This window comes from Chrysochloris asiatica, unplaced genomic scaffold, assembly GCF_000296735.1.
Source record: "Chrysochloris asiatica unplaced genomic scaffold, ChrAsi1.0 scaffold00124, whole genome shotgun sequence".
Lineage (NCBI taxonomy): Eukaryota > Metazoa > Chordata > Mammalia > Afrosoricida > Chrysochloridae > Chrysochloris > Chrysochloris asiatica.
The window spans coordinates 6,584,917-6,611,249 of NW_006408642.1; the positions used below are offsets into that span (position 1 = coordinate 6,584,917).

Below are 26,333 nucleotides of genomic sequence, written 5' to 3' on the forward strand. Positions count from 1 at the left end.
CCCAGTATCAGACATTGTTTCGTTCTGCTGTGCATGGGGTCGCTATGAGTCGGTTCTGACTCGATGGCACCTGACAACAACAACCGCCCTGAGTATAGGTCAGATTCATCAAATTAAAGCAATTTACCCTTGTTTCCATTATCCAAAAAACAAAACAAAACAAAAAAACAAAACACCTCCCCCCCCTCCCCCCCTCCCCATCTTCCTCTAGTCGAGTTCTGATTATCGAGCCATCTAGGCTAGGTCAAAAGGGTACTATATGCAAGTTTGGGTGTTCTTATGCCACCTCCCCTCACTTCATATCAGCTTCACTCTTCACTTCATAATTCACTTCACTCTCAGCTCTAGCCCTCTGTGGCAAAGTCCTTGTTCATGGGCTCTGGATGGACTCAGGATTCCACCTAAGGTCTTATACTTTGTAAAGGCTTTGCACGAGGCCTATTTCACTGGGCAAATTGTAGAACCCCTTTTAGGTATTCCAATCAGTTATAGGCTGAAGACGGGCTTACAAGTTTTCTCTATTCATGTTTCCCAATATTCCTTTCTATCCCACTCAAGTGTCTATTTTACAATAGTAGGCAAGGGAAACTAATATTCATAAGGCAGTCAAGGATTTTACTATTATTTACCCTCTTCAAGCTATACCTAGATCCCTGTATCCCAGAGCCCTGTTGTTTCAAGGTTGAATATGTATCACTATTTCCCTCTGTCCCACTAGGCCATGCAAACCTGTGTCAGTGTTCCCCTATGTATCTTGTTCTTTTGCCTCCTCCTCCCTTCTTGTATTACACTCCCCCAAACCCAAACTAAACCCACCACCGCAACCCCATTGTGGTTACCTTATATTCCATTAGTTCTTCTTTCCATTTAAGATATTCTATTTTATCCTGTTACCTACCTGACCTTCCCACCACCTGGATCTTTGTTCCTCTGTGTTTACCTTCTTTCACATTGTAATTGTTTTGATCATAGACTGACCTCTCAAATCCTCTGTTCTTATAATTTTATTCTGTTCTTGACTCTTCCATTTGTCAATTGAGTTCAGGGTGATGCTGCCACATATGTCATTCTGTAGTTGTTTTCTGTTCTTGTTGGTTCTCAGTCCACAGAACTTCCTTTAGGATGTTTTTCATAGCAGGGTTGGCTTTGACAAAATCCCTTAGCTTCTGTTTATGCTGGAATGTTTTGATTACACCATCATATTTGATTGACAGCTTTGCTTGGGTAGAGGATTCTTGGGTGGCAGTTTTTTTCTTTCAGGGTCTTATATATGTCTCCCCATTGCCTTCTTGCCTGGATGGTTTCTGTTGAGAAATCCGAGCTTAATATGATTTGCTTGCCTTTGTATGTTATACTTATCTTTTTCCTAGCTGCTTTCATGATGCTGTCTTTATCTTTGATTTTGGAGAGCTTGATTATTATATGTCTTGGTGATTGTCTTTTAGAGTCTATCCATCCTGGGGTTCATTGAGCTTTTTGAATGCTTATCTTTTCACTTTTCATGATGTTAGGAAAATTTTCTTCCAGAAGCTCTTCAACTATCTCTTCTGTGGACTTGTGTGATTGTTCCTGTTCTGGAATGCCAGTAATTCTTATGTTATTCCTCTTCATGTTATCCAACATGAATCTTAGGCCTTCTCCAGATTTTTTAATCCTCTTTTGTGTTTGCTCTTCTATCATAGTAGTGTTGAGAGATTTATCTTCTAGCTCACTAGTTCTGGCTTCTGGCTCTTCATTTCTTACTCCTTTGCCCTTTCGGTGTATTGTCCATTTCTGATATTCTATTATTAATCATTTGGACCTCTTTCTGTAGGTTTTGAATTGTTTCCAATGCTCTATCTATCTTATTTGATTGTTCCTGTAGCACATTCCTGACTTCTTCCTTATTTTTCTCAACTCCGTTATACAGTGTTTTGATACCTTTTATAATCATTTTTCTGAATTCCTTCTCTGTTATTTCCAAAGCCTGCCCATCTTCCAGTATGGAGTGCAGGTCTACTTCCAGCTCATTTGCCTCATCAGTTTATGTCGTTTCTGGACATGTGTAGATATGGTCATCTGCTTGTGTGTTTTGGGCATATTCAGGGGTTATATCTGGCCTTAATACTTTGATGAGTGTGTATTTTGGTATTTTTTATGCTTTCTGATTGCCTCCAGGTAGATGTGATCAGGAAATGGGCTTCCCTTTTCACTTTTCTTCTTGAGAAATTTCAAGATGCCACTGTTGGTCGTTTTGACATAAGTTAGGATTTAATTTTCAGCCTATTTCCTTTTTTGTCTGCTTGTCCCATTCCACAATCCCTGTTCAGGCCTTTTTTCTAGTTGTAAACAGTTCAGGGCTGGCTGTGGCCGTTTGTCTCTTTAAATTTTGAGGAGATCTGTGTGCATGCGTAGTAGAACCTTCCGAGGGTAGGGCTGGGGTGTCCATTAGCTCAGGCATACCTATAGTCACCAGAATGGAGGTGCGCCGACAGCAAGGGACCAGTGTGCAGGTACCAAAAGAAAAGAATGTCCACACCTTTACCTCCACGATTCTGTCAGGCATCTGTGGTTGCTCTGTTCCTTCCCCCACTTGGTCTCCCCCAAGATGGCGCCTCCTGGAGCAGCTGAGCATCTTGAATTAGAAAGGAATGGATTTCTTGCTTCTGCTACAAATTCCCCTAGCTGTAAGCCTACCAACCTTCTAAATATTCCTTTATATGTGGTTCAGAGTTCTGGGACCATCCACTGAGCCTGCTTGGTCCTGTATTCTGTGTTGTTGCTGACGGAACGCCTTAGTGCACGCCCACCTGATCCGCCATCTTGTTTGTTCTGTAGGTATTGTTTTTTACTTCATTGTTTTAAACTGTCTTTTTTGCTATTTTTAAGGACTTGTGGTAGGATGTTGAGGCTGATACATGTGTATAATTTTGCTCTCTTTCTCCATACTTAATTTCTTTAATGTGCTCAGTTATAAAAGACACTTGTGGTTGTGTGAAAGTCTTCATCTTTATTCCCATCTCCACCCCCTACATTCCATTCCTTAGCTGTTTCCAGTGGTTGTTTGGTGTGTATTCTTATGTATTTTTTCTATATATTTCTTTTTCCATTAAAAGAAAATATGCCTCGTTTGTTTTTCTTAGTATTTTCCCACACTTGTACCTGAAGAACTACTTTATTTCTTTTGATAGTTGCATACTACTCATATGTTGGAGTCCTAGTGTGGTGCAGTAGGAGAAGCAGTAGACCACAAAGTCAGTTTGGACTGCAAGGTCGGTGGTTCAGACTCACCTGGTGCTCCTTGGAAATCCTATACAGGGCCTCTGTGAGTGACAGCTTATTCGATAGCACTTCCTAGCAACAACAACACCAGTGTTATCAGTGGAAAGAATAAAAAGCCCAGTAATAAACATATGTATGATCAAGTGATTTTTCCACAAAGGTGCAAAGGCAAGTTAATGGAACAACTCACATGTCACCATATAGTAGAATTCTTTGTAGACATTAGTTATTTTTAAACAGTGCCATGAGAAATCAGTTTGTATCATTTGCATTATTCCTGTAGTCTCTGTGTTTTAAAAATGAGACAGATTTTTTATTTTAATGTGTTACTTCTTGAGCTGGAAACATAAAATTTCACAAGTTTATTGTGTGAGGGTGAAAAAATTTATGTGATGGAATTTATTTGGCATCTCTTTGGATATATGAAACTCAGAATGTGAGACCTAGCATGGTGCCCTGTGCATAGCAGGTGTTTAATATACAGGGACTCCTGGTGTGGCGCTATAGGATCAGCACTAGGTTGCGCACCACAAGGTCGGCAGCTGAAACCCACCAACTTCTCCTTAAGAACCCTATGCAGGGTTGCTGTGAGTCGGAGGTGATTCGATGAGACTTAACAGCAACATCTTTCACTCCTTTATTTCTGTCTCCTTACAGTTAATTGTAGGAGCTCTGGTAACGTAGTGGTTACAAATCAGGCTGTGAACCACAAGGTCAGCAGTTTGAAACTACCAGCTGTTCTGCAGGACAAAGATGAGGCTTTCTGTTTCCGTAAAGATTTACAGCCTCGGAAACCCTGTACAGGGTCGCTATGTGTCGGAACCGATTTCACAGCACCTAACAACAACAACACAGTTAATTGAGTCTCTCTTTTTTCTGCCATATTCTTTTAGGTTGTTTTTCTAAGATAACAGAAAGAATGATCTTTTTCAATGAGAAGTGTACGTGAAAGATTTCTGCCTTGAATTTCTGGGGACCAGAAAGTTGAATAGCGGAGTTTGTTGTGATTATCAACGTAAAATCTTAAAAATAAACAATAAATAAGTAAAAGTCTCGGGTTTTCTATTTTAGTAAACATGTTTTAGATTATCTCTTGTTGCCTTAGGGAAAATGTCTCTGTGAGGTTCTCGACACTGATTTATAGAAAAATCTTGGTTTCTTGACTGCTACTTCCATGAATGTTGATAGTTGATCCTAGAAGAATGCAGTCCTGTGGAAATCATCGGACAGTATCTTTGGTATCCCATTTGGGTAAAGTTTTACTGAAAGTAATGCAGAAACGGCTGCAAGCATATACTGACAGAGAACTTCCAGAGGTTCAAGCTGGATTCAGAAGAGGATGTGGAATGAGGGTTATCATTGCTAATGTCCGATGGATCTTGGTTGAAAGCAGAGAATATAAGAAAGATGTTACCTGTGCTTTATTGACTACACAAAAGAGGCAGCAACACCAGAGATGGAGGCAGAGATGAGGACATGAAGAGAGGAAGCAGCTGAGGACTCTAGATTCATGGAAACAGAAGACTGAATGCTGGAGGCCAGGAGGCAGGCTGGTAGAATGTGTCCTTTGGTTGCTTAAGTGATTATATATTCCTGAGTGTTTTTGTGTCCCCCCAAAAAACAACAACAAAACAAACAACGGGAATGGAAGCAAATAATGTTGGATGATGATGCACAGAGGAGATTGTAATCATTGTAATGAAACAATGAGCATTAAATCAATGTCTCCCATGTAAACTGTCACTCAGTTCACAATCAAAACTTAAAAAAAAGAAAAAGAAGAAAAAAAAAAACAACTGAAAAGTAGTTAAAAAAACAAGAATTACTATTCAGCTCATCAAAGAAAGAAGATACACAGATGGAAAATGAAAGATGATTTACATTTTTAGTCATTAGGAAATGAGACATGACGACGCTGTTAGAATGGCTAAAATGAAAACGAGGGTTGCTGATGACCTCCATGTAATCATCAGGGTGATATCCTTGATTTCCTATATGAGATTTGTTTTCAAAGGCTTTGTATCTCTGGGTCATTGGACTTGAATCACTAAACTTAGAGTGCTTCATGATGGTTTTATTGAATTTAATGGTGATTGTTGACAATTTATAAAATAGGGAAGATTTAGCCTGGCTTATTAGGAAGGATTCTCCTTTAAATATTTGACAGAGCATGAGAACTGTGGAAATTAGTTGCTTAAGTTCTGTTTTATGTTTCTGGGCTTTAAATTTTAGATAGTCACAAGTGGGTAATTATTCTCTGTGGTTGTTGCAGGTACTCTGTCCTCTAAACCAGCAGTGCTAGCCAATGGTGATCATGAAATAGAAGGAAATGACACAACAGGTAAGTCCAGGATTCCTCCAGTGTGTGGATCAAACAGTCTCCCTCAGTAAACACTGATAAGCCCCTTTGAGGATGGTTCTTAGTAGAAGCATATAACTCATTCAAGGGTTTTTGTTTTTTTCCTTGTGGGATGCGTTTAAACCAAGGACTTCTGCCACATAAAATATCAAACAAAGGAAAGTGAAAATGAGTTTCCTTTGATATTACTTGAGTATTTTTATACAGTTACACCATACAATAGCTATGGCAATATCAAATGCTTCTATGTTGTTATTGTTAAATGCTGTGGAGTCAGTTCTGACTCACTGACACTGTATAGGACTTCTCAGGAGCGATTGGTGGGTTTGAACGCTTACCTTATGTTAGTAGTCAAGTGCTTATCCTTCCCGTCACACCAGGACTCCAATAAATGCAGAATAAACATAATTGAAATACATTATATTTAGAGGCCTTTGCCTACTACAACTTTTTAAGGCAGGTCTGGTCTCTGAATGCACACTATCCTTAGCTTGCTTTAGGAAACCTGTGAGTTACAAATTACAAATTCTTTTTTCTTTTGCCCAGAGTCTCTTTCCTGTATCTTTCTCATAACCAGTGCTTTAAAAAATTGTCATTAACTGTATCTCCTAGCCTATTAACTTAAAAAAAAAGAAAAAATCTGTTGCCACTGAGGCAACTTTGGCACATGACACCCCACCAAGTGTCAGAGGAGAGCTGTGCATAGGGGGTTTTTTTGCATTGGGTTTTCAATGACTGGTTTTTCTGAAGTCAGTTGCCTGGTCTTCAAGGCTCCTCTGGTTGGACTTGAACCTCCAATCTTTTGATTAACAGATGAGTGTGTTGTAGCACTCAGATTCTTGTGGGTTCCTGCTTCATAACAAGCACCATCCCTATGCCTCAGTATTCTTTTAGTGAGCACACTTCTTGAAGACATTTCTTGAAGGATTCCTTCAAGAAATCCACAGCAAGTACTATGAAAATCTTTTCTTAGCTAGCTGACATGAGTCATGTGCTATCAACGTCAGTCTGATGTGATATTTTTATAAATAACTTCACTTAATTTGCATTTGTGATCAGTCTTACACTGTTGACCCAAATGAGTTGTCTTCTAATAATTAAGTAGATTGTTCTCTGCAGAGTATGCTCTTAACTGGGACCTGACATTTTATTCATATCACAACTGTGTGAACAAGAGCCATACACAAATTGTTTTTGTGGTTCTTTTCTTACACACATAACTCAGCCTTAAGTGCCCACAGGATTTCTTGGTTTTTAAGACTTCCAAAAAGCTTTCTATTAGCAATGGCAGTTATTTCAGGATTTGCTTTTTATCCTGTGACCTTACAGAATGCTGTATCTCTTTATACCTCACATTTATTGAGAATAGGTCCTCTTTGTTGTGAAGGGTATTTTTATCCAGTGACATTAACATCCTTCCTAGCAATTCTTTACTTTAAAAATAAAAACTACCAGATGTGCTACCCTAATCTTCCAGTTTTGTGAACTGAAATTTTGGTATTTGATAATCTTATTCTTAAATAATATTGACCATTTCTTTGCCTGCTTTGAAAGTAATTTTCTATGTAGTTTGGTTTTAATAAAACATTTATAAATATAGCCCCCCACACAAATAGAAGAAACTTGAACATGAGATTTTTTTTTTTTTAAATAAGTAATTTCAGTTTGATTTATCCAAGAGTCAGTGCCATGAGAAGGGAAGTTTGAGAGAAGGATTGATTTGCTTAGCCAGCTGTAAAAGTGGATGCTATTTTCATCCAGAGAAGGAAGAATTATGAATACTAGAGTGGATATCTTCTCCAGCAGGATATCAAGTCTGATCACAAGAGTGATGAAACTCAAATTCTGTGTAGTAATTGTTCCCCACTGCCATATCTTTATAGTGTGACAAAAAGAACAGGAAAAACATGTAGCCTGGCCCTTACTGTTTCAAGACTTTAGTTCTGGAGACTTAAAAAGAACACACCTATTTATAAAGCATCCGATGACAGCAGGTCTTACTGTTCTTGGGCCACCTCTTTACTGTCGAGTGAAAGTATGGTTTACACAATTGGGTGGGTGTTTGGGTTTTGAATTTGATCTCTTGACTATTGCATTGCTGAAGATTATATGCCTGTTTCCTTGGAGGGAGGAAGGAATAGAGTATAAAGGGTGCATGTTTTTCAAGCATGTTGTGAATTAATTCTAATTTGGCTGTCATTAACCAACAACATCAACAGACATCTAGCTCAATTCCACTTTGAAAATTACCATTTCTGTTTTCTTTGGAATTTAAATTGTAGTCCTGAGAGCAGTCTGGCTCCACTGTTAGCGTATAAAGGGTTTATGAGTATCTTGCTATGTTGAACTTGCTATTTACTAATAACCTGTGCTTTTCCACCCTTCCCCTTCCCACTTCTTCCTCCCTTTCTATTTTTCTCCTCCTAGAAGCCTAGCGTGTCTCTCAATACTGGGGCTGCTGCAACACCAGACCAGTGATATTTCCTAAGCATCGTTATACTTCTAAAACCTTCAACATTTTGCAAAGCTTTGCTTTTCATTCCTGGACACGATTTAGAAGAAGCTGAGGGTAGTTCTCCGGGGCCTATTTCTCCTGATGCCTGAGCAAGCCACCTGCTTCCCTTTGCACTCTGCAGGGCTTGTTGGAACCTCCTTTCCCTTTGTGAGCACAAAGTGCAAGATGCATTCTTTTTAAATTGGGTATTTTTATAAAAGTCATCTAATATCTTTTATTTCTTTTTTTTTCAAACTCATTTTATCATTTACTTCAGCCTTACAGTTTCCTTTTCTTTAATTAAAAATTTTTTGCTTGACCTTTTCCGTTAGCTTTTCAAATCTTCACCATGAATCAAGGTTATTTATTATAACATCAAATGAGAACATGTGCTTCCATAAAGGGGCTGAGTCCACCAGAACTGCAGTGAACCTTCCTTTTCCTCTCCCTTACTTTTCCATCTGTGAGCTTGCTTTCCCCCAACCCCACTGTCAATCAAGTTGATTCTGACTCTTAGCAATCATGTATGAAGTGTTTGAGGCTGTAAATCTTGGAGCAGAGACCCTCACCTTTCTCCTGTGGAGCCACTGGAGAATTTGAACTGCTGACCTTGTGGTTTGCAGTCCAGTGCTTATCCTATAGAGCCACCTAGGCTCCTTGAGCTTGCTTTTGGGGAAGGGTAATCTTTCAGGAGGATCCCTGGTAGTACCATGATTGCAGTGCTTGACTACCAGAAAGGTCAGCAGTTCAAACCCACCAACTATTCCTAGGGAGAAAAATACGTGGCAATCTGCTTTCATGAAGCTTTACAGTTTCTAGAATCCTTTGGCGCAGTTCTACTCTGCCTCTTAGGGTCACTGTGAGGTGTAATTGACTTGACAGCAGTGAATTTGGGTTTTGGGGGAATCTTTCAGGCTACCTAAATTTCTCTCCATCATACTAAAATTTGAATAAGAATAGCTACTTTTTCTAATTTAGAGTTGGAGTCCTGGTGTGGCGCTGTGGATTAACACACTGGACTGTAAAGTCAATTTGAACCGCAAGGTTGTCGGTTGTAGCTCACTAGCCACTCCTTGTAAACCCTATACAGGAATGCTATGGGTCAGAACCGACTCAACAGTACATAACAACAACAATTTAGAGTTGCTTTGATTAAAATTTTAAAAATATTTTTCCAAATGAAATCATCTCTTGTTATTTGCAGCTGAGTCATAATTGTTTGTATTGAACTTATATATTTATCTAGGCTTAGATTTCCCCTAGTAAATTACAGCCATATTCTAGTGTATTGAATTTTAGAGAAAAATTACTTTTTAATGTGATCATGAACTATCAAAATAAGAATTCAGAAGTTAAATGGAACGAAGTTATAATGTGTGTGAGCCCTGTTTTATTAGAATAGTGGAATGTTGATACAGATAGAAAAACTTTTTCTGTAATAACACCAAAAAGGGACCATACTGTTTTTTTACCAAGGAAAATGATTGTGTGATTGGATTCAGGCTATATTCTAGATTAGTATCTCCTTGAATTCTGGAGGTGCCTTGATGTAGTATTTAATATGCTACTAGGATTCATTTGAAACTCATGAGCATGTGTTTCAAATTCTTAACTGTGAGCATTAGCATTTACATTCACACATTCTGATATTTCTCACACTCTGATTATTGCTGTGAGACTTTTTTATTTTTGTTCTTCAGTTTCTACACTGATAGCTAAAAAACTTAGAACCATTTGGAGTAAGTACTATGAAACTTCACCCATGAAAAGCTGTAATCAGAGTTTTGGAAATAGAGTATGAATCATGGACAACGTTATGAAGTCTTAGTAGAATTTTGGTTTAAGATTTGGAATAGTGTGAAATACTCATTTTGATTTTCTGTCCTCTTCCTGATTATGGAGATTTGTATAACCTCCAAGCTACTGGTTATTTCAAGTCAAAAGACATACAGTGGCACCATCTTCTGACAAAGGTTTAATACATTGTGTTAGAGACTCTCTGATACACAACTACTTCTGGTTATAAAATCAGATTTTCATACAAGTTTTAATGAGATCTCTGTAATGACTTCTAGAGTTTAGTAAGCAGTTCTCTCTTATATAAGGATCTTAGGGAATGGTTTCTCTGTTAAGATTTCCTTCTGTGAATTCTGAGTGGAAAACGCTTGATGGAGGCCCAGTTGATAAAATACCAAATCTTACTTAGGGGAGGACCCCCTTAAAGTAAAATACAGCTCTTTCCCTTTGGTATGCAATTGTTTAGCAAGTTGTTGCTGTTGGGTATGGCCAGAGAACTTTACAAAACGAGTAACCCTGGCTTCTTAAAATTAAGTTTAAAACTATTCTCTCTATTCTAACCAGTCTCTGTAGCTGTTCTAAATGACAGGTGGTTGAGGACTCTGAATTTAGCTCTCCTGATGTAGTTTTCAAAGGTGCACTACACTCATACTTCATCATTGACATTGATTTATTCCACATTTATTTCCTTTCCATGGTTTAATTTTGTTTTAAATCTATTTTTTCCAAGTATGTTTTCTGTTTGAGTTTATGGAATATATGAAGTTTACTACAAACAACCAATTAGAATTTAGTATATATTGTTACTTGCGTCTTCTGTTTTACTTGGATATTTCATTTTTAAAAGAAATAAATTGTTTCACATATAGTTTCATATGAGGTCATGAGCCTGTAATGTAATACTGTACTGCTGAGATAGCTACACTTAGTGGCTCAGTCTCTCACTAGTTTAAAGTATTCTTTTTAATTCAGTTCTTGTGCTGGTGGGTTCAAGCCAGATGGGTCAGTGTTGCTCTGATGATATGTGATGTTTCTCATATACGTGGTCTCTCTCTCAGGTTTTTTTTTTTTTTTTGGGGGGTGGTGGGTGGGCATGTTGAAGATAGAGGCATGTTGGAGATAAGTAGTATTTTATAACTTTGTTCATACATCTAAGTTTGTATTTTTTGTGACTTTACATTCCAATAATTTGTATATTGGGACTTATAAATAAATGTGATTATTTTGCTAAATAAATTGCACTAATAAACATCTTCCATTAACACCTCACAGACTGGATTTTGGTTGGGGTCTAAATTATTCAAATATGTAACTATGACATTAGTTTGGTAAATAAAGACTCTTGAGGCCTGATTTCTCTCACAAAGCTTCTAATCACACCCATAGTAATTCCATAAATGTAAGTACTTTTTCTTTTACCAAGCACTTTCATTTACGTTATTGTTTTTGACTCAGAGTAAACTTCTTTTCGTGTAGAATCTATGCGTCAAGAAGCTCAAATGACTTAATAGTGTCTGATGGGAAAGACTGTTGGTGGAAGTTACCTCTTAGTATATCAATTACATTAGATCACTTTTACTACTTCTTGTAGGAGTCCTGGTGTGGCACTGTGGGTTAATGCACTAAACTGCAAAGTCAGTATGAACAGCAAGGTTGGCAGTTCAAGCTCACCAGTGACTCCTCAGAAACCCTATACAGGGTCACCATGGGTCAGAACCAACTTGATGGTACTTAACAGCAACCACAGTGTAATTACTATTAGATCACTTTTACTACTTCATTTATAAGTAGTTAAGTCTGCTTAAAATTCATGTTTGTAGTCTTCTTGAAGTTCTTACTGAATTGTCCAACAACATTTGCTGTATATAGTAACATTTTAATTTTGTAACTTTAGTGTTTGGTAATCCAATATACTATATCTGGGGAAAATTTAGCAGAATGTGTAACTAATTCTGTAGTAATTCTGGATATTTCTTTACAATAGATAGGCTTGCAAATGCAATGTGTTGACTGAATTAAGACATTGAAACAATGCCTAAAGTAATTTGTGTTGAGTAAAGGTATGGCACTGTAGGATAAGCACTGGTCTGCTAACCTAAAGGCTGACAGTTCAAATCCACTAGCCGCTCCTTTACAACAGTCACTATGAGACGGAACTGACTTGACAGACAGCACTTAACTGCAATAACGTAAAATAACTTTTTTAGCATGGCAGACATTTCTTTTTATTAAGAAAGGCCAACTTAATATTCCTAGGTTTCCTTTTATTAAGAGAGCTTGATAATTTATTGCTCTTTGCACAGAGCACAAGAAATTTAAATATTATAAAGAGTAATTCACACAATCCTTACTACCTTTCTCATACCTATTGTAATGGAGTCAGTCCCTACTCATAGAGATGCCATAGGACAGAGTAGAACTGCCCCAAGGCTGTAGTTTTTAGGGGGAGCCTTGGTGACACAGTGGTTAAGCGCTGAGCTAACAGAAAGGTTGATAGCTTGACCCCTCCAGCTATGCTGTGGGAGAAAATGTGACAGTCTGATTGTTGTTGTTGTAAGTGCCTTTGAGTCGGTTCCAGTCCATCGACTCTATAAGATTAAAAGCCTTGGAAGTCTTGTGGGACAGTTCTACTCTGTCATGTTGGGTCAGTAAGACTCTTCAGCAGTGGGATTAATTTTTACATAAGCAGACTACCACATCTTTCTCATGCAGAGCAACTGATAGTTTTGAACTACTGACTTTTCAGTTAGCAGCTGAGTGCTTAACTGTGCCACCAGGGTTTCTGCCTTTCTCATGTTGTTATTGTTGTTATTAAGTGCCTTAGAGTCAGTTCCAACTCAAAGCTGCCCCTGATTAGAGTTTCCAAGGAGTGGCTGGTGGGTTTGACCCACCCGTCTTTCATTTAGCAGTCCAATACTTCATACTACACCACACCAGGACTCCACTTTCTGATAGGTATTTTGAATTGAAGATTTAAAAATTGGGGGCAATTCTTGGATTTTATTCTGCCTTTATTCTTAATGAGAGAGCAATGAAACCTAACTATGTTTGGGTTCTTCCTTCTTGTTGACCTAATAACGTGATGGGCCTGGGAGGTACATAGTGTTCCAGACAATGTCATGGGACTTGTCGGGCAGGTACTGAGTATTCGTTTCACCCTTAAGTCAGATATGAAACTGGATTGTCCTCAGACTTTATCACAAATTATTTGTGGAATAAATTTCTATGGAAGTAAATAGCTGCCCCTTAAAATTTGGGGGGTTAGGCACAATGTAGAATGTGTTGCGCAAATGGTAATGTTACTGGATGTTTTCATTGTGCTCAAAGAAGGAGGTGGATGGCTTATTGGCAGATGTGGTAACTGTTCTGAATGTGATAACATGATGTCAGTTCAGTCCTTTGGGTCCTATCAGCAGTAGAATAGTAAAATTACTGTCTCAGGGTGTCCTAGGTGCTCCACCACTGTCTCTTTTCTCATCAGATTGCATGCAAAAGATTTGGCATTAGAAAAATTTGAAAGCTCCAAAAATGTGTAGTCTCAACTGAAAAATCAATTTGTTGTATAGTAGAGGTTCTGAACAACTGTTTCAGACTATAAATACTGTTATAAGTAAGTGTTAGAAATGAAATCTAAACAAAGCTACACAGTGTGTGAGATGTCCTTTTATTTTTTTCTTTCCCCAAACCCTGCAAACAAGACTTTAGTCTATTCTTTTCCAGATGTAAGTTGCAAATTGGAGACACATCAATAAAACACTAACACTTAGTTGTTTGAAATTACCAGCTGCTTTGTGGGAGAAAGATGATGCTTTCTGCTCCTGTAAAGATTTACAGCCTTGGAAACCCTATGCAGAGTCACTATGAGTTGAAACTGACTCCATGGCACATCATCCACCACCACCTGTTCTGAAAGCTTTTTTTATTTAATTAATTTCTGATAAAAATTTAGAACCTCTTCTAGAAAAATCCATATACAGCCATTAATGCAATATATACTTCTAGGGTTTTTAGGACTCCCTTGAAACTAGCTCGTGAACTTAAGTTAAGGATCCTTTATTTAAGCAAAGCATTTCATTAATACCATGAGCCATTTGATGTCAAGTGCTATTGGAGTTTTCTATCAAGATAAAATAGCTTCTTCCTGTGCTTTGAGTGAATCCATAAATCTGACATGTGTTTTGAACATAACTTTGTTTATATGATTTTCTTCTCATTGTGGAATGAGCCAAAAGTCATTATGTAGCTATAAATTTTCTCCTTTAACTTATTTGTAATTCTGTAAGGAATAATATATATTTTCCTTATGAAAAATTAAAGCATTATAGATAGAACCAAGGAGATTTTTACTCCCAGAACTGCTGCCAAACATTCACACAAAGATACTGTAAATCTACCTTACATTTTTAGTGTTAGTAGACTTCCAACAGGCTTTTCTATCTGACATACCTCATTATAATATATAACACATTATTTGTTGTTGTTAAGAGTGGTTGAGTCTGTTCTGACCCATAACAACCCTGTATAGGGTTTCCAAGGAGTGACTGGTAAATTTGAACCACCAACCTTGCAGGTCAAGCTGACCTTGTATTTGAATCCTCATTGTACAGGGTCACATGAGACAATTAGAGTTTAAGTACTAATCAAATACTAGAAAGGCAGTTGGAACGCCTGTCTTAGGCTTTACTTTATTGGAAAATCCAAGCTGAAGGCAAGGGCTTTGAATGTAGGTAGTTTATTTGGAGAAATGTTCCTAGAGAAGAAGAGTGATGATAGTGGTGGGTATGTTTTACCACGTTGTTTTTGATTCATAGCAACCCTATGTAGGGTTTCCGAGGCTGTAAGTCTTTACGGGAGCAGAAAACGTCGTTTTTCTCCCATGACTGGTAGATTTGAACTACTGACCTTGCAATTAGCAGTCCAGTTTGTAATCCACTAAGCTATCAAGACTGCTTTGAATAAGAGTGGTGGTGATAGTTATGTGCTGTGGAGTCGATGCTGACTCATAGTGATTTTGCATAGGGTTTTCAAAGCTGTAAATCTTTAGGGGAACAGAAAACTTCATCTTTCTCCCACAGAGCAGCTGGTAGTTTAGAACAGCTTACCTTGAGGTTACCAGCCAGACTTGTAACCACTATGCTACCAGAGCTCCTTAGAAAATTATTGTTGTTGTTGTTGTTAGGTGCCATTGAGTCGGTACCTACTCATAGCTACCCTATGCACAACAGAGCAAAACACTGCCCGGTCTTGGGCCAACCTCACAATTGTTGCCACACGCTTGTGCCCATTGATGCTGCCATTTTGCCAATCCATCTTGCTGGGAGTCTTCCTCTTTTTCTGTGACCCTCCACCTTGCCAAACATGATATCCTTCTCCAGCAACTGGTCCCTTCTGACAATTAGAAAATTATTGTAGGAGAATTAAAAAATGATATTGGAAAGAATGAAATTGGAAATGCCAATACAGTGAACTGTTAATAATCTACTGTGAACCTTTTGGGACCTTTTGAGGAACTGTCTCAGAATTATCCACCTTAGTTATACAATTGTTGTGGTTGTTGTTAGTTGCCATTTCGTTTATTATGTCAGCCTGTTGTTGTTGTTGTTAAGTGCCGTCGAGTCGGTTCCGACCCATAGCGACCCTGTACAGGGTTTCCGAGGATGTCAGCCTGTTGGGTAGAATTTATTCACTGTTTGCCATCTCTCAATGGTTAACTCCTGGTGTGGTGCTGTAGGATCAGCACTGGACTGTGAACCATAAGGTTGGCAGTGCAAACCCACCAGCTGTTCTTCAGAAACTCTATACTACAGGGTAACTGTGTCAGAACTTACTTTAACAGTTCACAACACAAACAAATAATCGATTAATTCCTAGTTGCAATGCCAGGCTGCTTCCAGCAGATGTCTCACTTCTGGCATCAGAGAGGATGCTGGGCAGAAAACTCAGGTTTAAGTTCTGTAGGACAGATTGAGAACTGCCTCACAGGGTTTTCTAGTCTGTAACCTTTGTAGGAGGCGATTGCCAGAGCCTCTTGTAGTTTTCTCTCTCTCTTTTTAAAATTTTATTTCCACTTTTAATATTTGTTATTTCCTTCTTTGTGCTTGCTTTGGGTTTCATTTACTCTTTTTAAGCCACACACCCTCATTCCACCCCCTGTTTCTTTTTTTGCGCTTTTATGGTTTTATTTAGCACAAATATAACTCGAAAACAGGCTGTCCATTTTCTTCACTGCGCAGCCTGGTGTTGGGATTGGTGACTCTGATGGCCAGCGGGGCTGCTCTTTCCACGATAGTTTTATGGTTCTTGGAGGAGACGTTGTGCGCATTCTCTGCACAGTAACATTTGTTGCACATCAGCAGCACCTCCAGCTCTTTGACGTTGTGGACCAGGAACTTGTGGAAGCCACTGGGCAGCATGTGTTTTGTCTTCTTGTTGCTCCTATAACCAATGTTGTGTATTAAGATCTGGCCCTTAAATCTGCACACTGTTGTCAGTGCCTCTGGGCTTGTGCCAGTTACACTTCAGTTTGACATAACGATCTGATTGGTGCCAGATGAACTTCTTGGTCCTCTTTTTGACAGTCTTGGGCTTTACCAGGGGTCTGAGGGCAGCATGCTGGTCGAGATGGCCGCCTTCTCCATAGCCGTTTCTTAGGGTGGAAGGTTTATGCTATTGATTTGAAATTTCTTTTTTTAATATAAACTAAAGCTTCAAAAAGTTCATGGGAAATGGAATGAAATGATAATGAAAAATTTCCATAAATTTTTGGAAATCCTTTGTAGGTATTTATGGTTATAAATAAATTTCCTCTTAAGCATTATTTTAGCTGCATTTCTTAAATTTTGTTATGTTGTATTTTCATTTCAAAATTCAATTAAATTGTCTTTTCATTTGCCTCAAGGTATTTTTTAATTTTCTTGTGCTTTCAGTTCCAACCCATTGTTTATTTAAGAGTAAATTACCCTTATCAGTTACTGATTTCTCATTTCATTCCATTATGCTTGGAGAACATTTTTTGCATGATTTAAAATTTGTTAGGGGTTTGTTTTGCATAACATATGGTCTATCCTGGAGAATGTTTCCTGTGTTCTTGAGAAGAACGTGTATTCTGTTGTTGCTGGGAAGAATTCTCTATAAACGTCTGTTAGGTCCCAGTGGTTTGCAGTATTGCTCAGGTCTTATATTTCTTGTTGGCATTCTCTCTAATTCTGTTCATTATAGAAAGTTGTTGTTGTTGTTATGTGCCATGGAGTCAGTTCCAACTCATAGTGACCCTGTACAGACAGGGTTTCCGAGGCTATAAATCTTTACTTAGGGGTACTGAAATCTCCAACTACTGTTGCTGAATTGCCTATTTCTTCCTTTATTTTGTTAATTTTTACTTCATGTGTTTTGAGGCTCATGTTTTAATGTTTTAAGGGGAAATCTGAATAATGTGATTAATTTTTACATGCTTTTTACATTGTTCAAAGATTCTTTGTGAAAATTTTGTGATATGGATAAGAAGGATGCATAAAAAGAATCGCTAGCACTGTGAACTTACAGAATCTTCTAAAACTGCCATGAAATATTAGTCACTAATCACTGTGTACAGTACAGACCTTCAGAATTGACGTAATGATCTGTATGTTAGCTGTCTTATAGATTTGTTACAGTTATCCATAAGGCTTGATGATTTAAATGATAAACAGTTAAAAGAACGTTTTGTAGGAACAAATGTAATATTGGTTAAATTCCATGCGGAGGTTGGATGAGAACTAAGAAAATTTGAAATTGTAATAATTGAGTGCCAAATGATGCTTTTTTTAGATAGTAAGAGAATACAGTTTACAGATTGCAGAGATTCTTGTGGGTCTGTGGTTTAAATACCTTAGACTAACAGAAACAGAATATCTGGGGCCTTGGAAGTTTATATAGTGTTAGGCATCTTTAAAGGTGCAAAAAATATGTCACCAAAAAATCATCCTCCCACAACCGTCTATACTCCTCAGTTGGATTCTGTAATTGGTTACAAGGACCACACAGAACTCAAGACACCATATACCTCAGCCTGAAGACAATCAAGTCTAGCTCTGTGGGTCAGCAAACCTAGCTCCCACCCTCTGTAAGCAAGTTTCCTTCCCAAAGTCACTCAGGTTTAGTTGCTTTGTGAGCTGGGAATACACTGCTCTGTCCTGTGCCCTGGTTCTTAGTTCTGCTGCTGCTACTCTTTTGCCCACGTCTCTGGTGTCACAGCTTTCTGCCCCTAAGTTTAACTTTTGAGATCCTTAACTGCTTCATATCTTTGGAGCCACTTCATATCTTTGGAAATTCCAAATAAGTCAGTGAAGAAACAGGTGGTCCTGGAAATGTGTGATGTACTATAACTTCATATTTTAGGAAAGATTTACTGGACAACTGCCTTGTTAATATTCAGAAGGAGCTTTTTGCTGTAGACATCTCACTTGTCTTGACTGTTTCCTCTTCCTTAACCTCTACTCATTGGTGGCCTTCTGGTAGGTATACATGTGCTCTGCTTTCCACCTTCTTAGTGAGTCCTCTAACCATCTTTTTAAAATTGTGCCCCTGTATTTTATATCCTACTTCTCTGCTCTAATTTCCCCCATGGTATTTGTCACATTCTAATAATTTGCAGAGTTTATTTACCTTGTTTGTCTTTCTCACTAGAAGATAAATTTTTTGAAAGAGATGGAGATTTTATTTTTTGTGTCTACTATGGCCCACCACCTAGAAAGAATAGTGCCTGACTCATAGTAGGTGCTCAGTAACTATTCATTGAATGAACAACTTTGTTGAATGTCTAATGACAAGCTAAGCTAAATGCTCTGAAGGAAAGAAATTTGGTTCATAAAAGGACTCTGTCCTAGATTAGCATATGAGTGCTATGATGGATAAGGAAATATGTGAAGTGGTAGGGTGGGAAGATATACTGATAGAAGCAGAGAGAAGAGCTCTGTAGAAGGAACAAGAAGCAAATATTTTTTGGCAACAGAAGGTGATTTGTGCCATCACATATTTCCTTGGTTTTTCTAAAACGTCAGAACTTTTGCCCGTAGTGTGCTTGCTATGTTTCTATAGCGTATAAAAGATAACGGAGGAGATATTTTAGTCCATGGTACAGACCTCCTCCTTCTCCTCTTTTCTCCCTTGGGTAAAACAGCACCCAAGTCATAAGTGTGTGCTGTTTATCTCATTTGGTCTGGTGTTCCAATAGCCCTGCCAGTTCACTTTAGTTTCAAGTTTACTATGATTTTTCTAATCCCATCTTTACCTAAACATGTTCTTATGGCTAAAGAATTGTCATTATGTTGGGATTGTTGTTGTTGTTTTATTTAAACCTTTGTGCTATTTTTTTTAATGTTATTTATTGGGTAAAAATATTTAAGAAACAGATACATGACTGTCATGGTTAGTGTTGGGAAGAGTAAGAGGCACTGTACTATTTTGCTTGTAATCAGAAATATGATCTGACTTTAATTTCCTATGTTAAAAAGTTAATGGTTCGTCTTTCCTTCTCCACAGCAGTGTTTTCCTCTGAGTAGGTGGCCTTTCTGTTTGCTTCAGGCCTCACATAGGAAAAGAAAGTTTAGAGCAAAACCAGCTATACATGTAATAGTTTTTGCCAGGTTATTGGGAATAACGCTCTTGAGTGATTTGTTTTATTTGAGAAAGCTGTGAAAAGAGCTAGTTTAGCTTTGTTGTCATTAAGTGCCCTTGAGTCAGTTCTGACTCATAGCGACCCTATGTAGGGTTTCAAAGGAGCAGCTGGTGGGTTTGGCCCTCTAGCACTTACCTTACAGCACCACACTTTACCACCTATTTATTAATTTTTGTATGCAAGTTATTTGCCATTTTTTAGCTTCTTCCTCTATAGAAAGAGAACTAGCAATAAAATAATTGCATAGAGTTGTTGTTGTTGTTGTTAAGTGCTGTTGAGTCGGTTCCGACCCATAGCGACCCTGTATAGGGTTTCCAAAGAGCGACTGGTGAGCTTGAACCGCTGACCTTGCAGTTCAAACGGCTTTGCAGTCTGGCGCATTAACCCACAGCGCCACACCAGGACTCCGATTGCATAGAGTAGAGGACAGAAAATATTTTCACTGCTCTGTAACCTTGTTGGAGGACTTAACAAATGTAGGTTGGTATTAAGATGATGATTAATGTATACATAGAAAGTCCTTATAGGTCCTACTCAGTATTTTGCTTCTGCCAATAAATCATTCTCTGTTTGGCCATCAGCTCCTTTTCCTACTTAAATGGTTGTATAACAGCAGCATTTTAATTGGGTGTAACTAGAGCATGTCCGGTCCATTGTGTCTTTGGAGATGCTCTATTTCTAGAGGACAAACTGAAGGTGAACTTCAAAGGTGAATTACCAAGCTGATTGAAAGAAGAGCTTTTGTTTTGTTTCTTGTGAGAAAATTAAGTTAGGGTTTTGTCACTGCTGGCAAGGATGATCTTCCAATGGGTTTTTAACAATTTAAAATGAGATGAGGAAACATAAAAAGTGGTGCATGCTAATTGACGTTAGACTCCTTAGAAGTCTTCTTCATAGAGTTCTGCTTTCTGGTCAAAAAGAATTGATATTTCTGGCCTTAAGTTTTTCTGTGTAAAATAAAGAGGTATTGTGCTGCTGCGGCTGCCGTTGTTATTGTTGCTAAGTAACAGAGATCCAGTATGTTGTCTTTTGTACATGATAGCTTTTTCAATTAGAGCTTGAAATGTGCCTTTCCATTTATTTTCTTTGAGCTAAGTATCTCTTGTTTCCTACTATGTGATTTTAAGCTATCTGATTGTTTTAAATATCCTATCAGTTAGGTTTTTAATTTGTCAGTATCTATATTAGTTAGTGGAATCCTGGTGTGGTGCTGTGGGTTAATGCGCCAGACTACAAAGCTGTTTGAACTGCAAGGTCGGCCACCAGCTGCTCCTCGGAAACCCTCTAAGGGTCTTTATGGGTTGGAACAGACTCAATGGCATTTCACAACAACAACAAATTAGTTAGTGGAGTCCTGGTGTGATAATATGGGTTAATGTGCTGGACTACAAAGTCAGTTTGAACAGCAAGATCAGTGATTTAAGTTCCTTGGAAACCCTGTTACTGGGTCACTATAGGTCAGAACTGACTCAGTGGCACTTAACAACAACATATTATAGGGAGTCCTGGTGTGGTGCTGCAGGATAATGCACTGGACCACAAGGGCTGTTTGAACTGTAAGGTCAGCAGTTCAAATTCACCAGCCGTTCCTCGGAAATCCTATTACAGGGTCGTTATGAGTTGGAGTCCACTTGACGACACTTAACAACATCAGCAACATATTAGTTAGGGAATCCTGGTGTGGCACTGTGAGATAAAGCACTGAACCATAAAGTTGGTGTGAAGCACAAGATTAGCAATTCAAACTCAACAGCTGCTCCTGGGAAACCATAAACAGGGCTGCTGTGAGTCAGAACCAGCTCACAGCAGCAACCCTGTTTCTGAGGAGCAACCTGGTAGGTTCACAATTCAGTGCTGGTCCAACAGCACCACACCAGAGCCTAATCAGGAGACAGAAATCACATGGTTTTGTTTTGTTTTTAATGTTTTATTGTTGGTTATGTGATAGTTTACATGGGAGAACATTAGCTTTGTATTCATCCTATCATTACATTGATATCACATGGCATTGTAAAGAAAGAATGTGAAACATAAAGAAGTATTAATTTGTAAGAGAAAATTAATTATTAAGGGCTAAAGAAAACTCCAGAGAATACAGGAATAACAGATACAGGAAAAAATCACTACTCCTAGAGCTAAGGCAAAGTACACAGCAACATACAAATTTGGAAGAGCACCTTCTTCCACTGAAGTTGGGTTTGTGTTTCAGGTCTTTACTAGATAGTTAATATGTTTATTGAGGTGCTATAGGCCAAGGCTGGCAAATAAGTTGTCCATGAGGGTGCAGCTGAATCACTGGGAAACCAGATTGGAGTACTGGCAGAGCTTCCCTGGGAAGCTGCACATGAGAATATTTGTACAACTCAATGTGAGCACCATTAGGTGTCCTGAACATCAGCAGAGCACCATAGGAGTTAGACGATAGAAAAACATTACTAAACCAGGAAAAGATTTCCTTCTTCCAGTGACCTCTACTAATCTTAACATTTTGCCTGCTCTTAAAGGAGAAATGTTATAGGCTTCAGCTCCATTATCACAAGCTGAGAGGCAATAAATAGATAACTGGCATAGTCTGTGGCTGCTTATTAGCTTTTATATGCACTTTTTATACACAAAATAACTTTTGTTTTCACCTAACAAACTCCAGCTTTCTTTTAGATGAGTGAAGAAGTTCTCATTCTTTCACCATTTAGGTGAGAAATTCAATCTCTATAGTGGTTGTGTCTATTGCTGCCTATGTTATGTCTCAAATCACAATCCTACATTAACTGGCCATAAGAACATAATTGATATGTATAGCTTCTTTCTTCAACTGCCTGTATTTCCCTTCAATTCCATATACCCTTGCCCTCAGCCAGAATCTCAGCTGGTTGAAGTTCTTTGTCTGGTGGAGTGACTCAAACTTTAATTTACTCAGGAGTCTGGCCAATTTTTAGTTGCTGTAGTTTTCAATTAACATTTACTGTTGAGTTTGGAAGCATTGGAGTCCTGGTGTGGTGTTGTGGGTTAATGCACCAGACTGCAAAGCCGTTTGAACTGCAAGGTCGGTGGTTCAAGCTTACCAACCGCTCCTCAGAAACCCTATATAGTAGGGTCACTATGGGTTGGAACCAACTCGACGGCACTTAACAACAACAATAACATGGAAGTATTAGCAAGTATTTCAGTGAATCTCTTGGGGTCCAGACATAATCCTTCCTGCTCTCATTGTTTAGCAACAACCCATTGTCCTCTTTATAATCTGGCAGTTATTCTAGCCAGTAGAGTAACTGTTGTTTCTCCTTTGCTGCCCGTTGTTTCAGTGGCATTGGATGTCCCAAATGACCAAGTGGTAGTCTCATCTTTTAATTCAGTTGACCCTTTGGTGTGTATGCTAATAGATGTATTCTCTACTTTGAGACTAAGACCTCCAAACCAGCATAGCGTAAATTAGTCAGGAGAGGAAGTAAAAATTTTGTGGTTACTGGGTATTATAGTGAGTTGAGCTACTCCCACTCCTACTCCATGACTCCCAGAACCTCTTTGGGGAAGACCTGTACTGTATCCTCTATGATAGAACCACATCGTTTCAAGTTGCTGTCTCCCAACTGAAACTATAACTTAGTCTTCAGAAGCAATTGCATCTTTCAGTTAAGCCATCCTGATAGAGTGTGATCAGACCAGTTAATTCCATGGCACGGACCCATTTCTGCAGTTCTTTCCTGTGAAATGATGTCCTTGATATGAAGCACTTCTGTATGGAATGTCATGGTGGTGGATCAAGCCTTCAGTAAGTCCATAGAGCTGGCAGAAGTATTATAATCAGAGTGAATCTGTTTCCAGAATACCTGACTATTCCGGTGAGGACAATTTTCACCCTCACCTCCATGATCGAGGAAGTCTAGTATGATCAACTTGCTACCAGCTGGCTGGCTACTTGCCCTGGTGATTGGTATCATATTGGAGGCTCAGTGTTGGTGTACACTGTTGGTAAATTAGGCACTTGGTGATAGTTTTACCCAGGTCAGCCTTGTTAAGGGGTAAGTCTGTATTGTTAAGACAATGCATAGCCTCCATCCATGCCACCATAGCCATGTTTCCATAGGCCCATTAAGCAACCACTCTGGTGACTAAGAAACAGCCTGTTTAATACCCCCAGAATAGGTCGTTTTGTCAACCTAGTTATTAGAACCTCTTCTACAGTAAATACTACTCTTCAGTGGTTATTCCCATGGGACACTAACATCTTCACAGTTTGTGTCCATTCTGAGAGTGTCATCCGTGTGTATTCCTCCTGCATTTTGTCTGTCATCATTTCCTTCTAAGTTCCTAACCAATCAGCAAAATCTTTAGCAGTGGTTCATGAATTGGCACAAATCTTTTATAATCCTCTTTCACGTCAAACAGAGGGAACAATCAAATGTACAGCTCACGGTTCAACCCACTGGGAAGCTTTTCCTTTATGAATATTGCCCTTTAAAGAGCAGACTTGTAGTGCTGCAACTGTCCAGTTTCGGGTGGTACCAGCATATTGTGGGGACTGGTATGGCACTGTGGGTTTAGACTGCAAGGTAGGTGGGTCAAGCTCATCAGCCACTCCTCAGGAACCCTATATGGGGTAGCTATGAGTTGGAATTGATGCAACTTAACAATAGCAATTGATAAACTAGAGTCCTGCTGTGACGCTATAGGACAAGCACTGAACTGATGACTGCAAGGTTGGTGGTTCAAACCCAACAGCTGCTCCTTTGAAACCCTATACAGGGTCACTATGAATCATAACCAACTCACTGACACTTTAATAACATTGATAAACGAGGCTCAAAATTTTCCTCCTAAGCCAGTTGTTCATGAAACTCGCAGGAAGCCAAAGACGTTGAGGGAGAGAAGCTGTTGTTGAAATAACCTCAGCCACCTATTTATGTAATTTATTTACATCTTTTGAACCACTTGAATTGGTCGGTTATATATTATTTCCAGTTGATAGATGCACTCACGAACTATGGCTAGGTGGTTCAGACAACATCCCATGGGGTGGAAAGGTATTGTATATTAATACAATAAATATAATGCTATTTTTTGGAGTGTCAAGCTTTTCTTTATCTCTTTGTGCTATATTATGGCAAGAGAATTTATGTTGCTTCAAGGCAAGACTGAAAGTGTACAGTAACCCTGCCAGTGCTTGTGATGCTTCTTATAAATTGGTGTGGATAAAAAGGCATTAGCCACATTACCAGTAGTATATTGAGTGCTGGGACTAGAAGCTATTCTGTCTGGACTATCAGCTGTAATTGGATTCATCACCTGATGAAGGTTATAGTAGTGCACTCATTGGACTCCTGGTGTGGTGCTGTAGGATTAGCACTGGACTGAGAATCACAAGGTCAGCAGTTCAACTCCACCAGATGCTCCTTGGAAACCCTATACATGGTCGCTGTGTGTTAGAGCTGACTCCATAATACTTAACAAGTTATTGTCCAGGATCATCCAATTTCTGCATATGCCAAACTGATGAGTTAAAGAGGATGTGACAAGTGTCACCACCTCTACTTCTTTCATGTCTTTGATGGCAACATTAATCTTCCTAATTTTCCTAGGAGTATGTTCATTGTTTTGGCTTAGTATATCTTGTTAGGAAAGGGACGTGCCAGGAGCTTCCATTAACCCTACCATAAAGACCCCATTAATTGGATCAGAATGCCAATGTGGAGATTTTATCAATTGGTATGGTATGTGTCTTAAGCTGGTCTTCTAGAGAAACAAAACCATTACTGGACCACAAGGTCAGTTTGAACCACAAGGTCAGCGGTTCAAAACTCACCAGCCTTTCCTCAGGGTCACTATGAGTTGAAACCAACTCAATGACACTAACAATAACAACATACAGAGAAGTTTATATCAAGGAAATGGCTTACAAGTCCCAGGTCCCCAGCGGGAGAGCATGTCTTTCCAGAGTGTCCATTTTATTGGGAGCAGACCACATCCCCAAGGAAATATCCTTTTAGTTGATTGACTGCTCATAGCCATTCATTATAGAGTTATCTATGCCTGTATTAGGTTTCATAACCATGGAAATAACTCCATCACAACTTTCAAACCACTGGAAATCCTGGCCCAGTCAAGTTGCCACAAATCCTAATTATCACAGTATGTTTATTTCAGTTATTCTTTCAGTCATGAAATGAAATAACCACAAGGTTTATTCATGAAACAGCTGGGTCCACTATGAGTTGGACTTGAAATCAGTACTGTTATCTGAGGACTATAAGCCCTCACTTTGACTGGTGGGCAGGGCCACAGTGGCATTTTGGGTTCTAGGAATTTGTAATTCCTGAAAGCTCTGGGTATTTCTTTTTCCCTAATAGACAGTAGTAAATGGCCACAGGTTTCTTTAGGGACTGTTGGAGGAAAATTTACAGTATGCACAGCAAACACTTCAGAATTATTCTTCAAGGGGATTCAGGTCCGGAAAATAAACAAGAGGTCATGACTTTTGTAGTCAGGAGTTTTACCAGTGCTAGAGTTTTTTTACTGTTATATATAGATCAATTAATATTTTAGTAAGCTGCCTACAGAACACGTGTGATCATGATCTCCCACCAAAGATCCCAGTGAGCCAATGTATTCTGATTACTGATATCACCCTGTTGCTTTTTATGGTAGATATGCTCACCTTGTTTTTGGTGATAAAATGCTGCTAGTTGGCCGCTGCTATTCCAGGATCCCATCATCCCTATTGAAATCAAGGAGTTCATCTCAGTGTTGTGCAAAATATGGTAAAAACTGAC

At 38.7% G+C, this 26,333-nt stretch overlaps 1 protein-coding gene across 1 annotated transcript in view; it reads left to right on the forward strand.

Moving 5' to 3' along the window:
• Positions 1–26,333, forward strand: part of MAP4 (microtubule-associated protein 4) — a 168,236-nt gene that overhangs the window by 51,485 nt on the left and 90,418 nt on the right. The window contains 1 exon segment of the mRNA XM_006868836.1: positions 5,534–5,602. Coding sequence (XP_006868898.1) covers positions 5,534–5,602 — 69 coding nt within the window.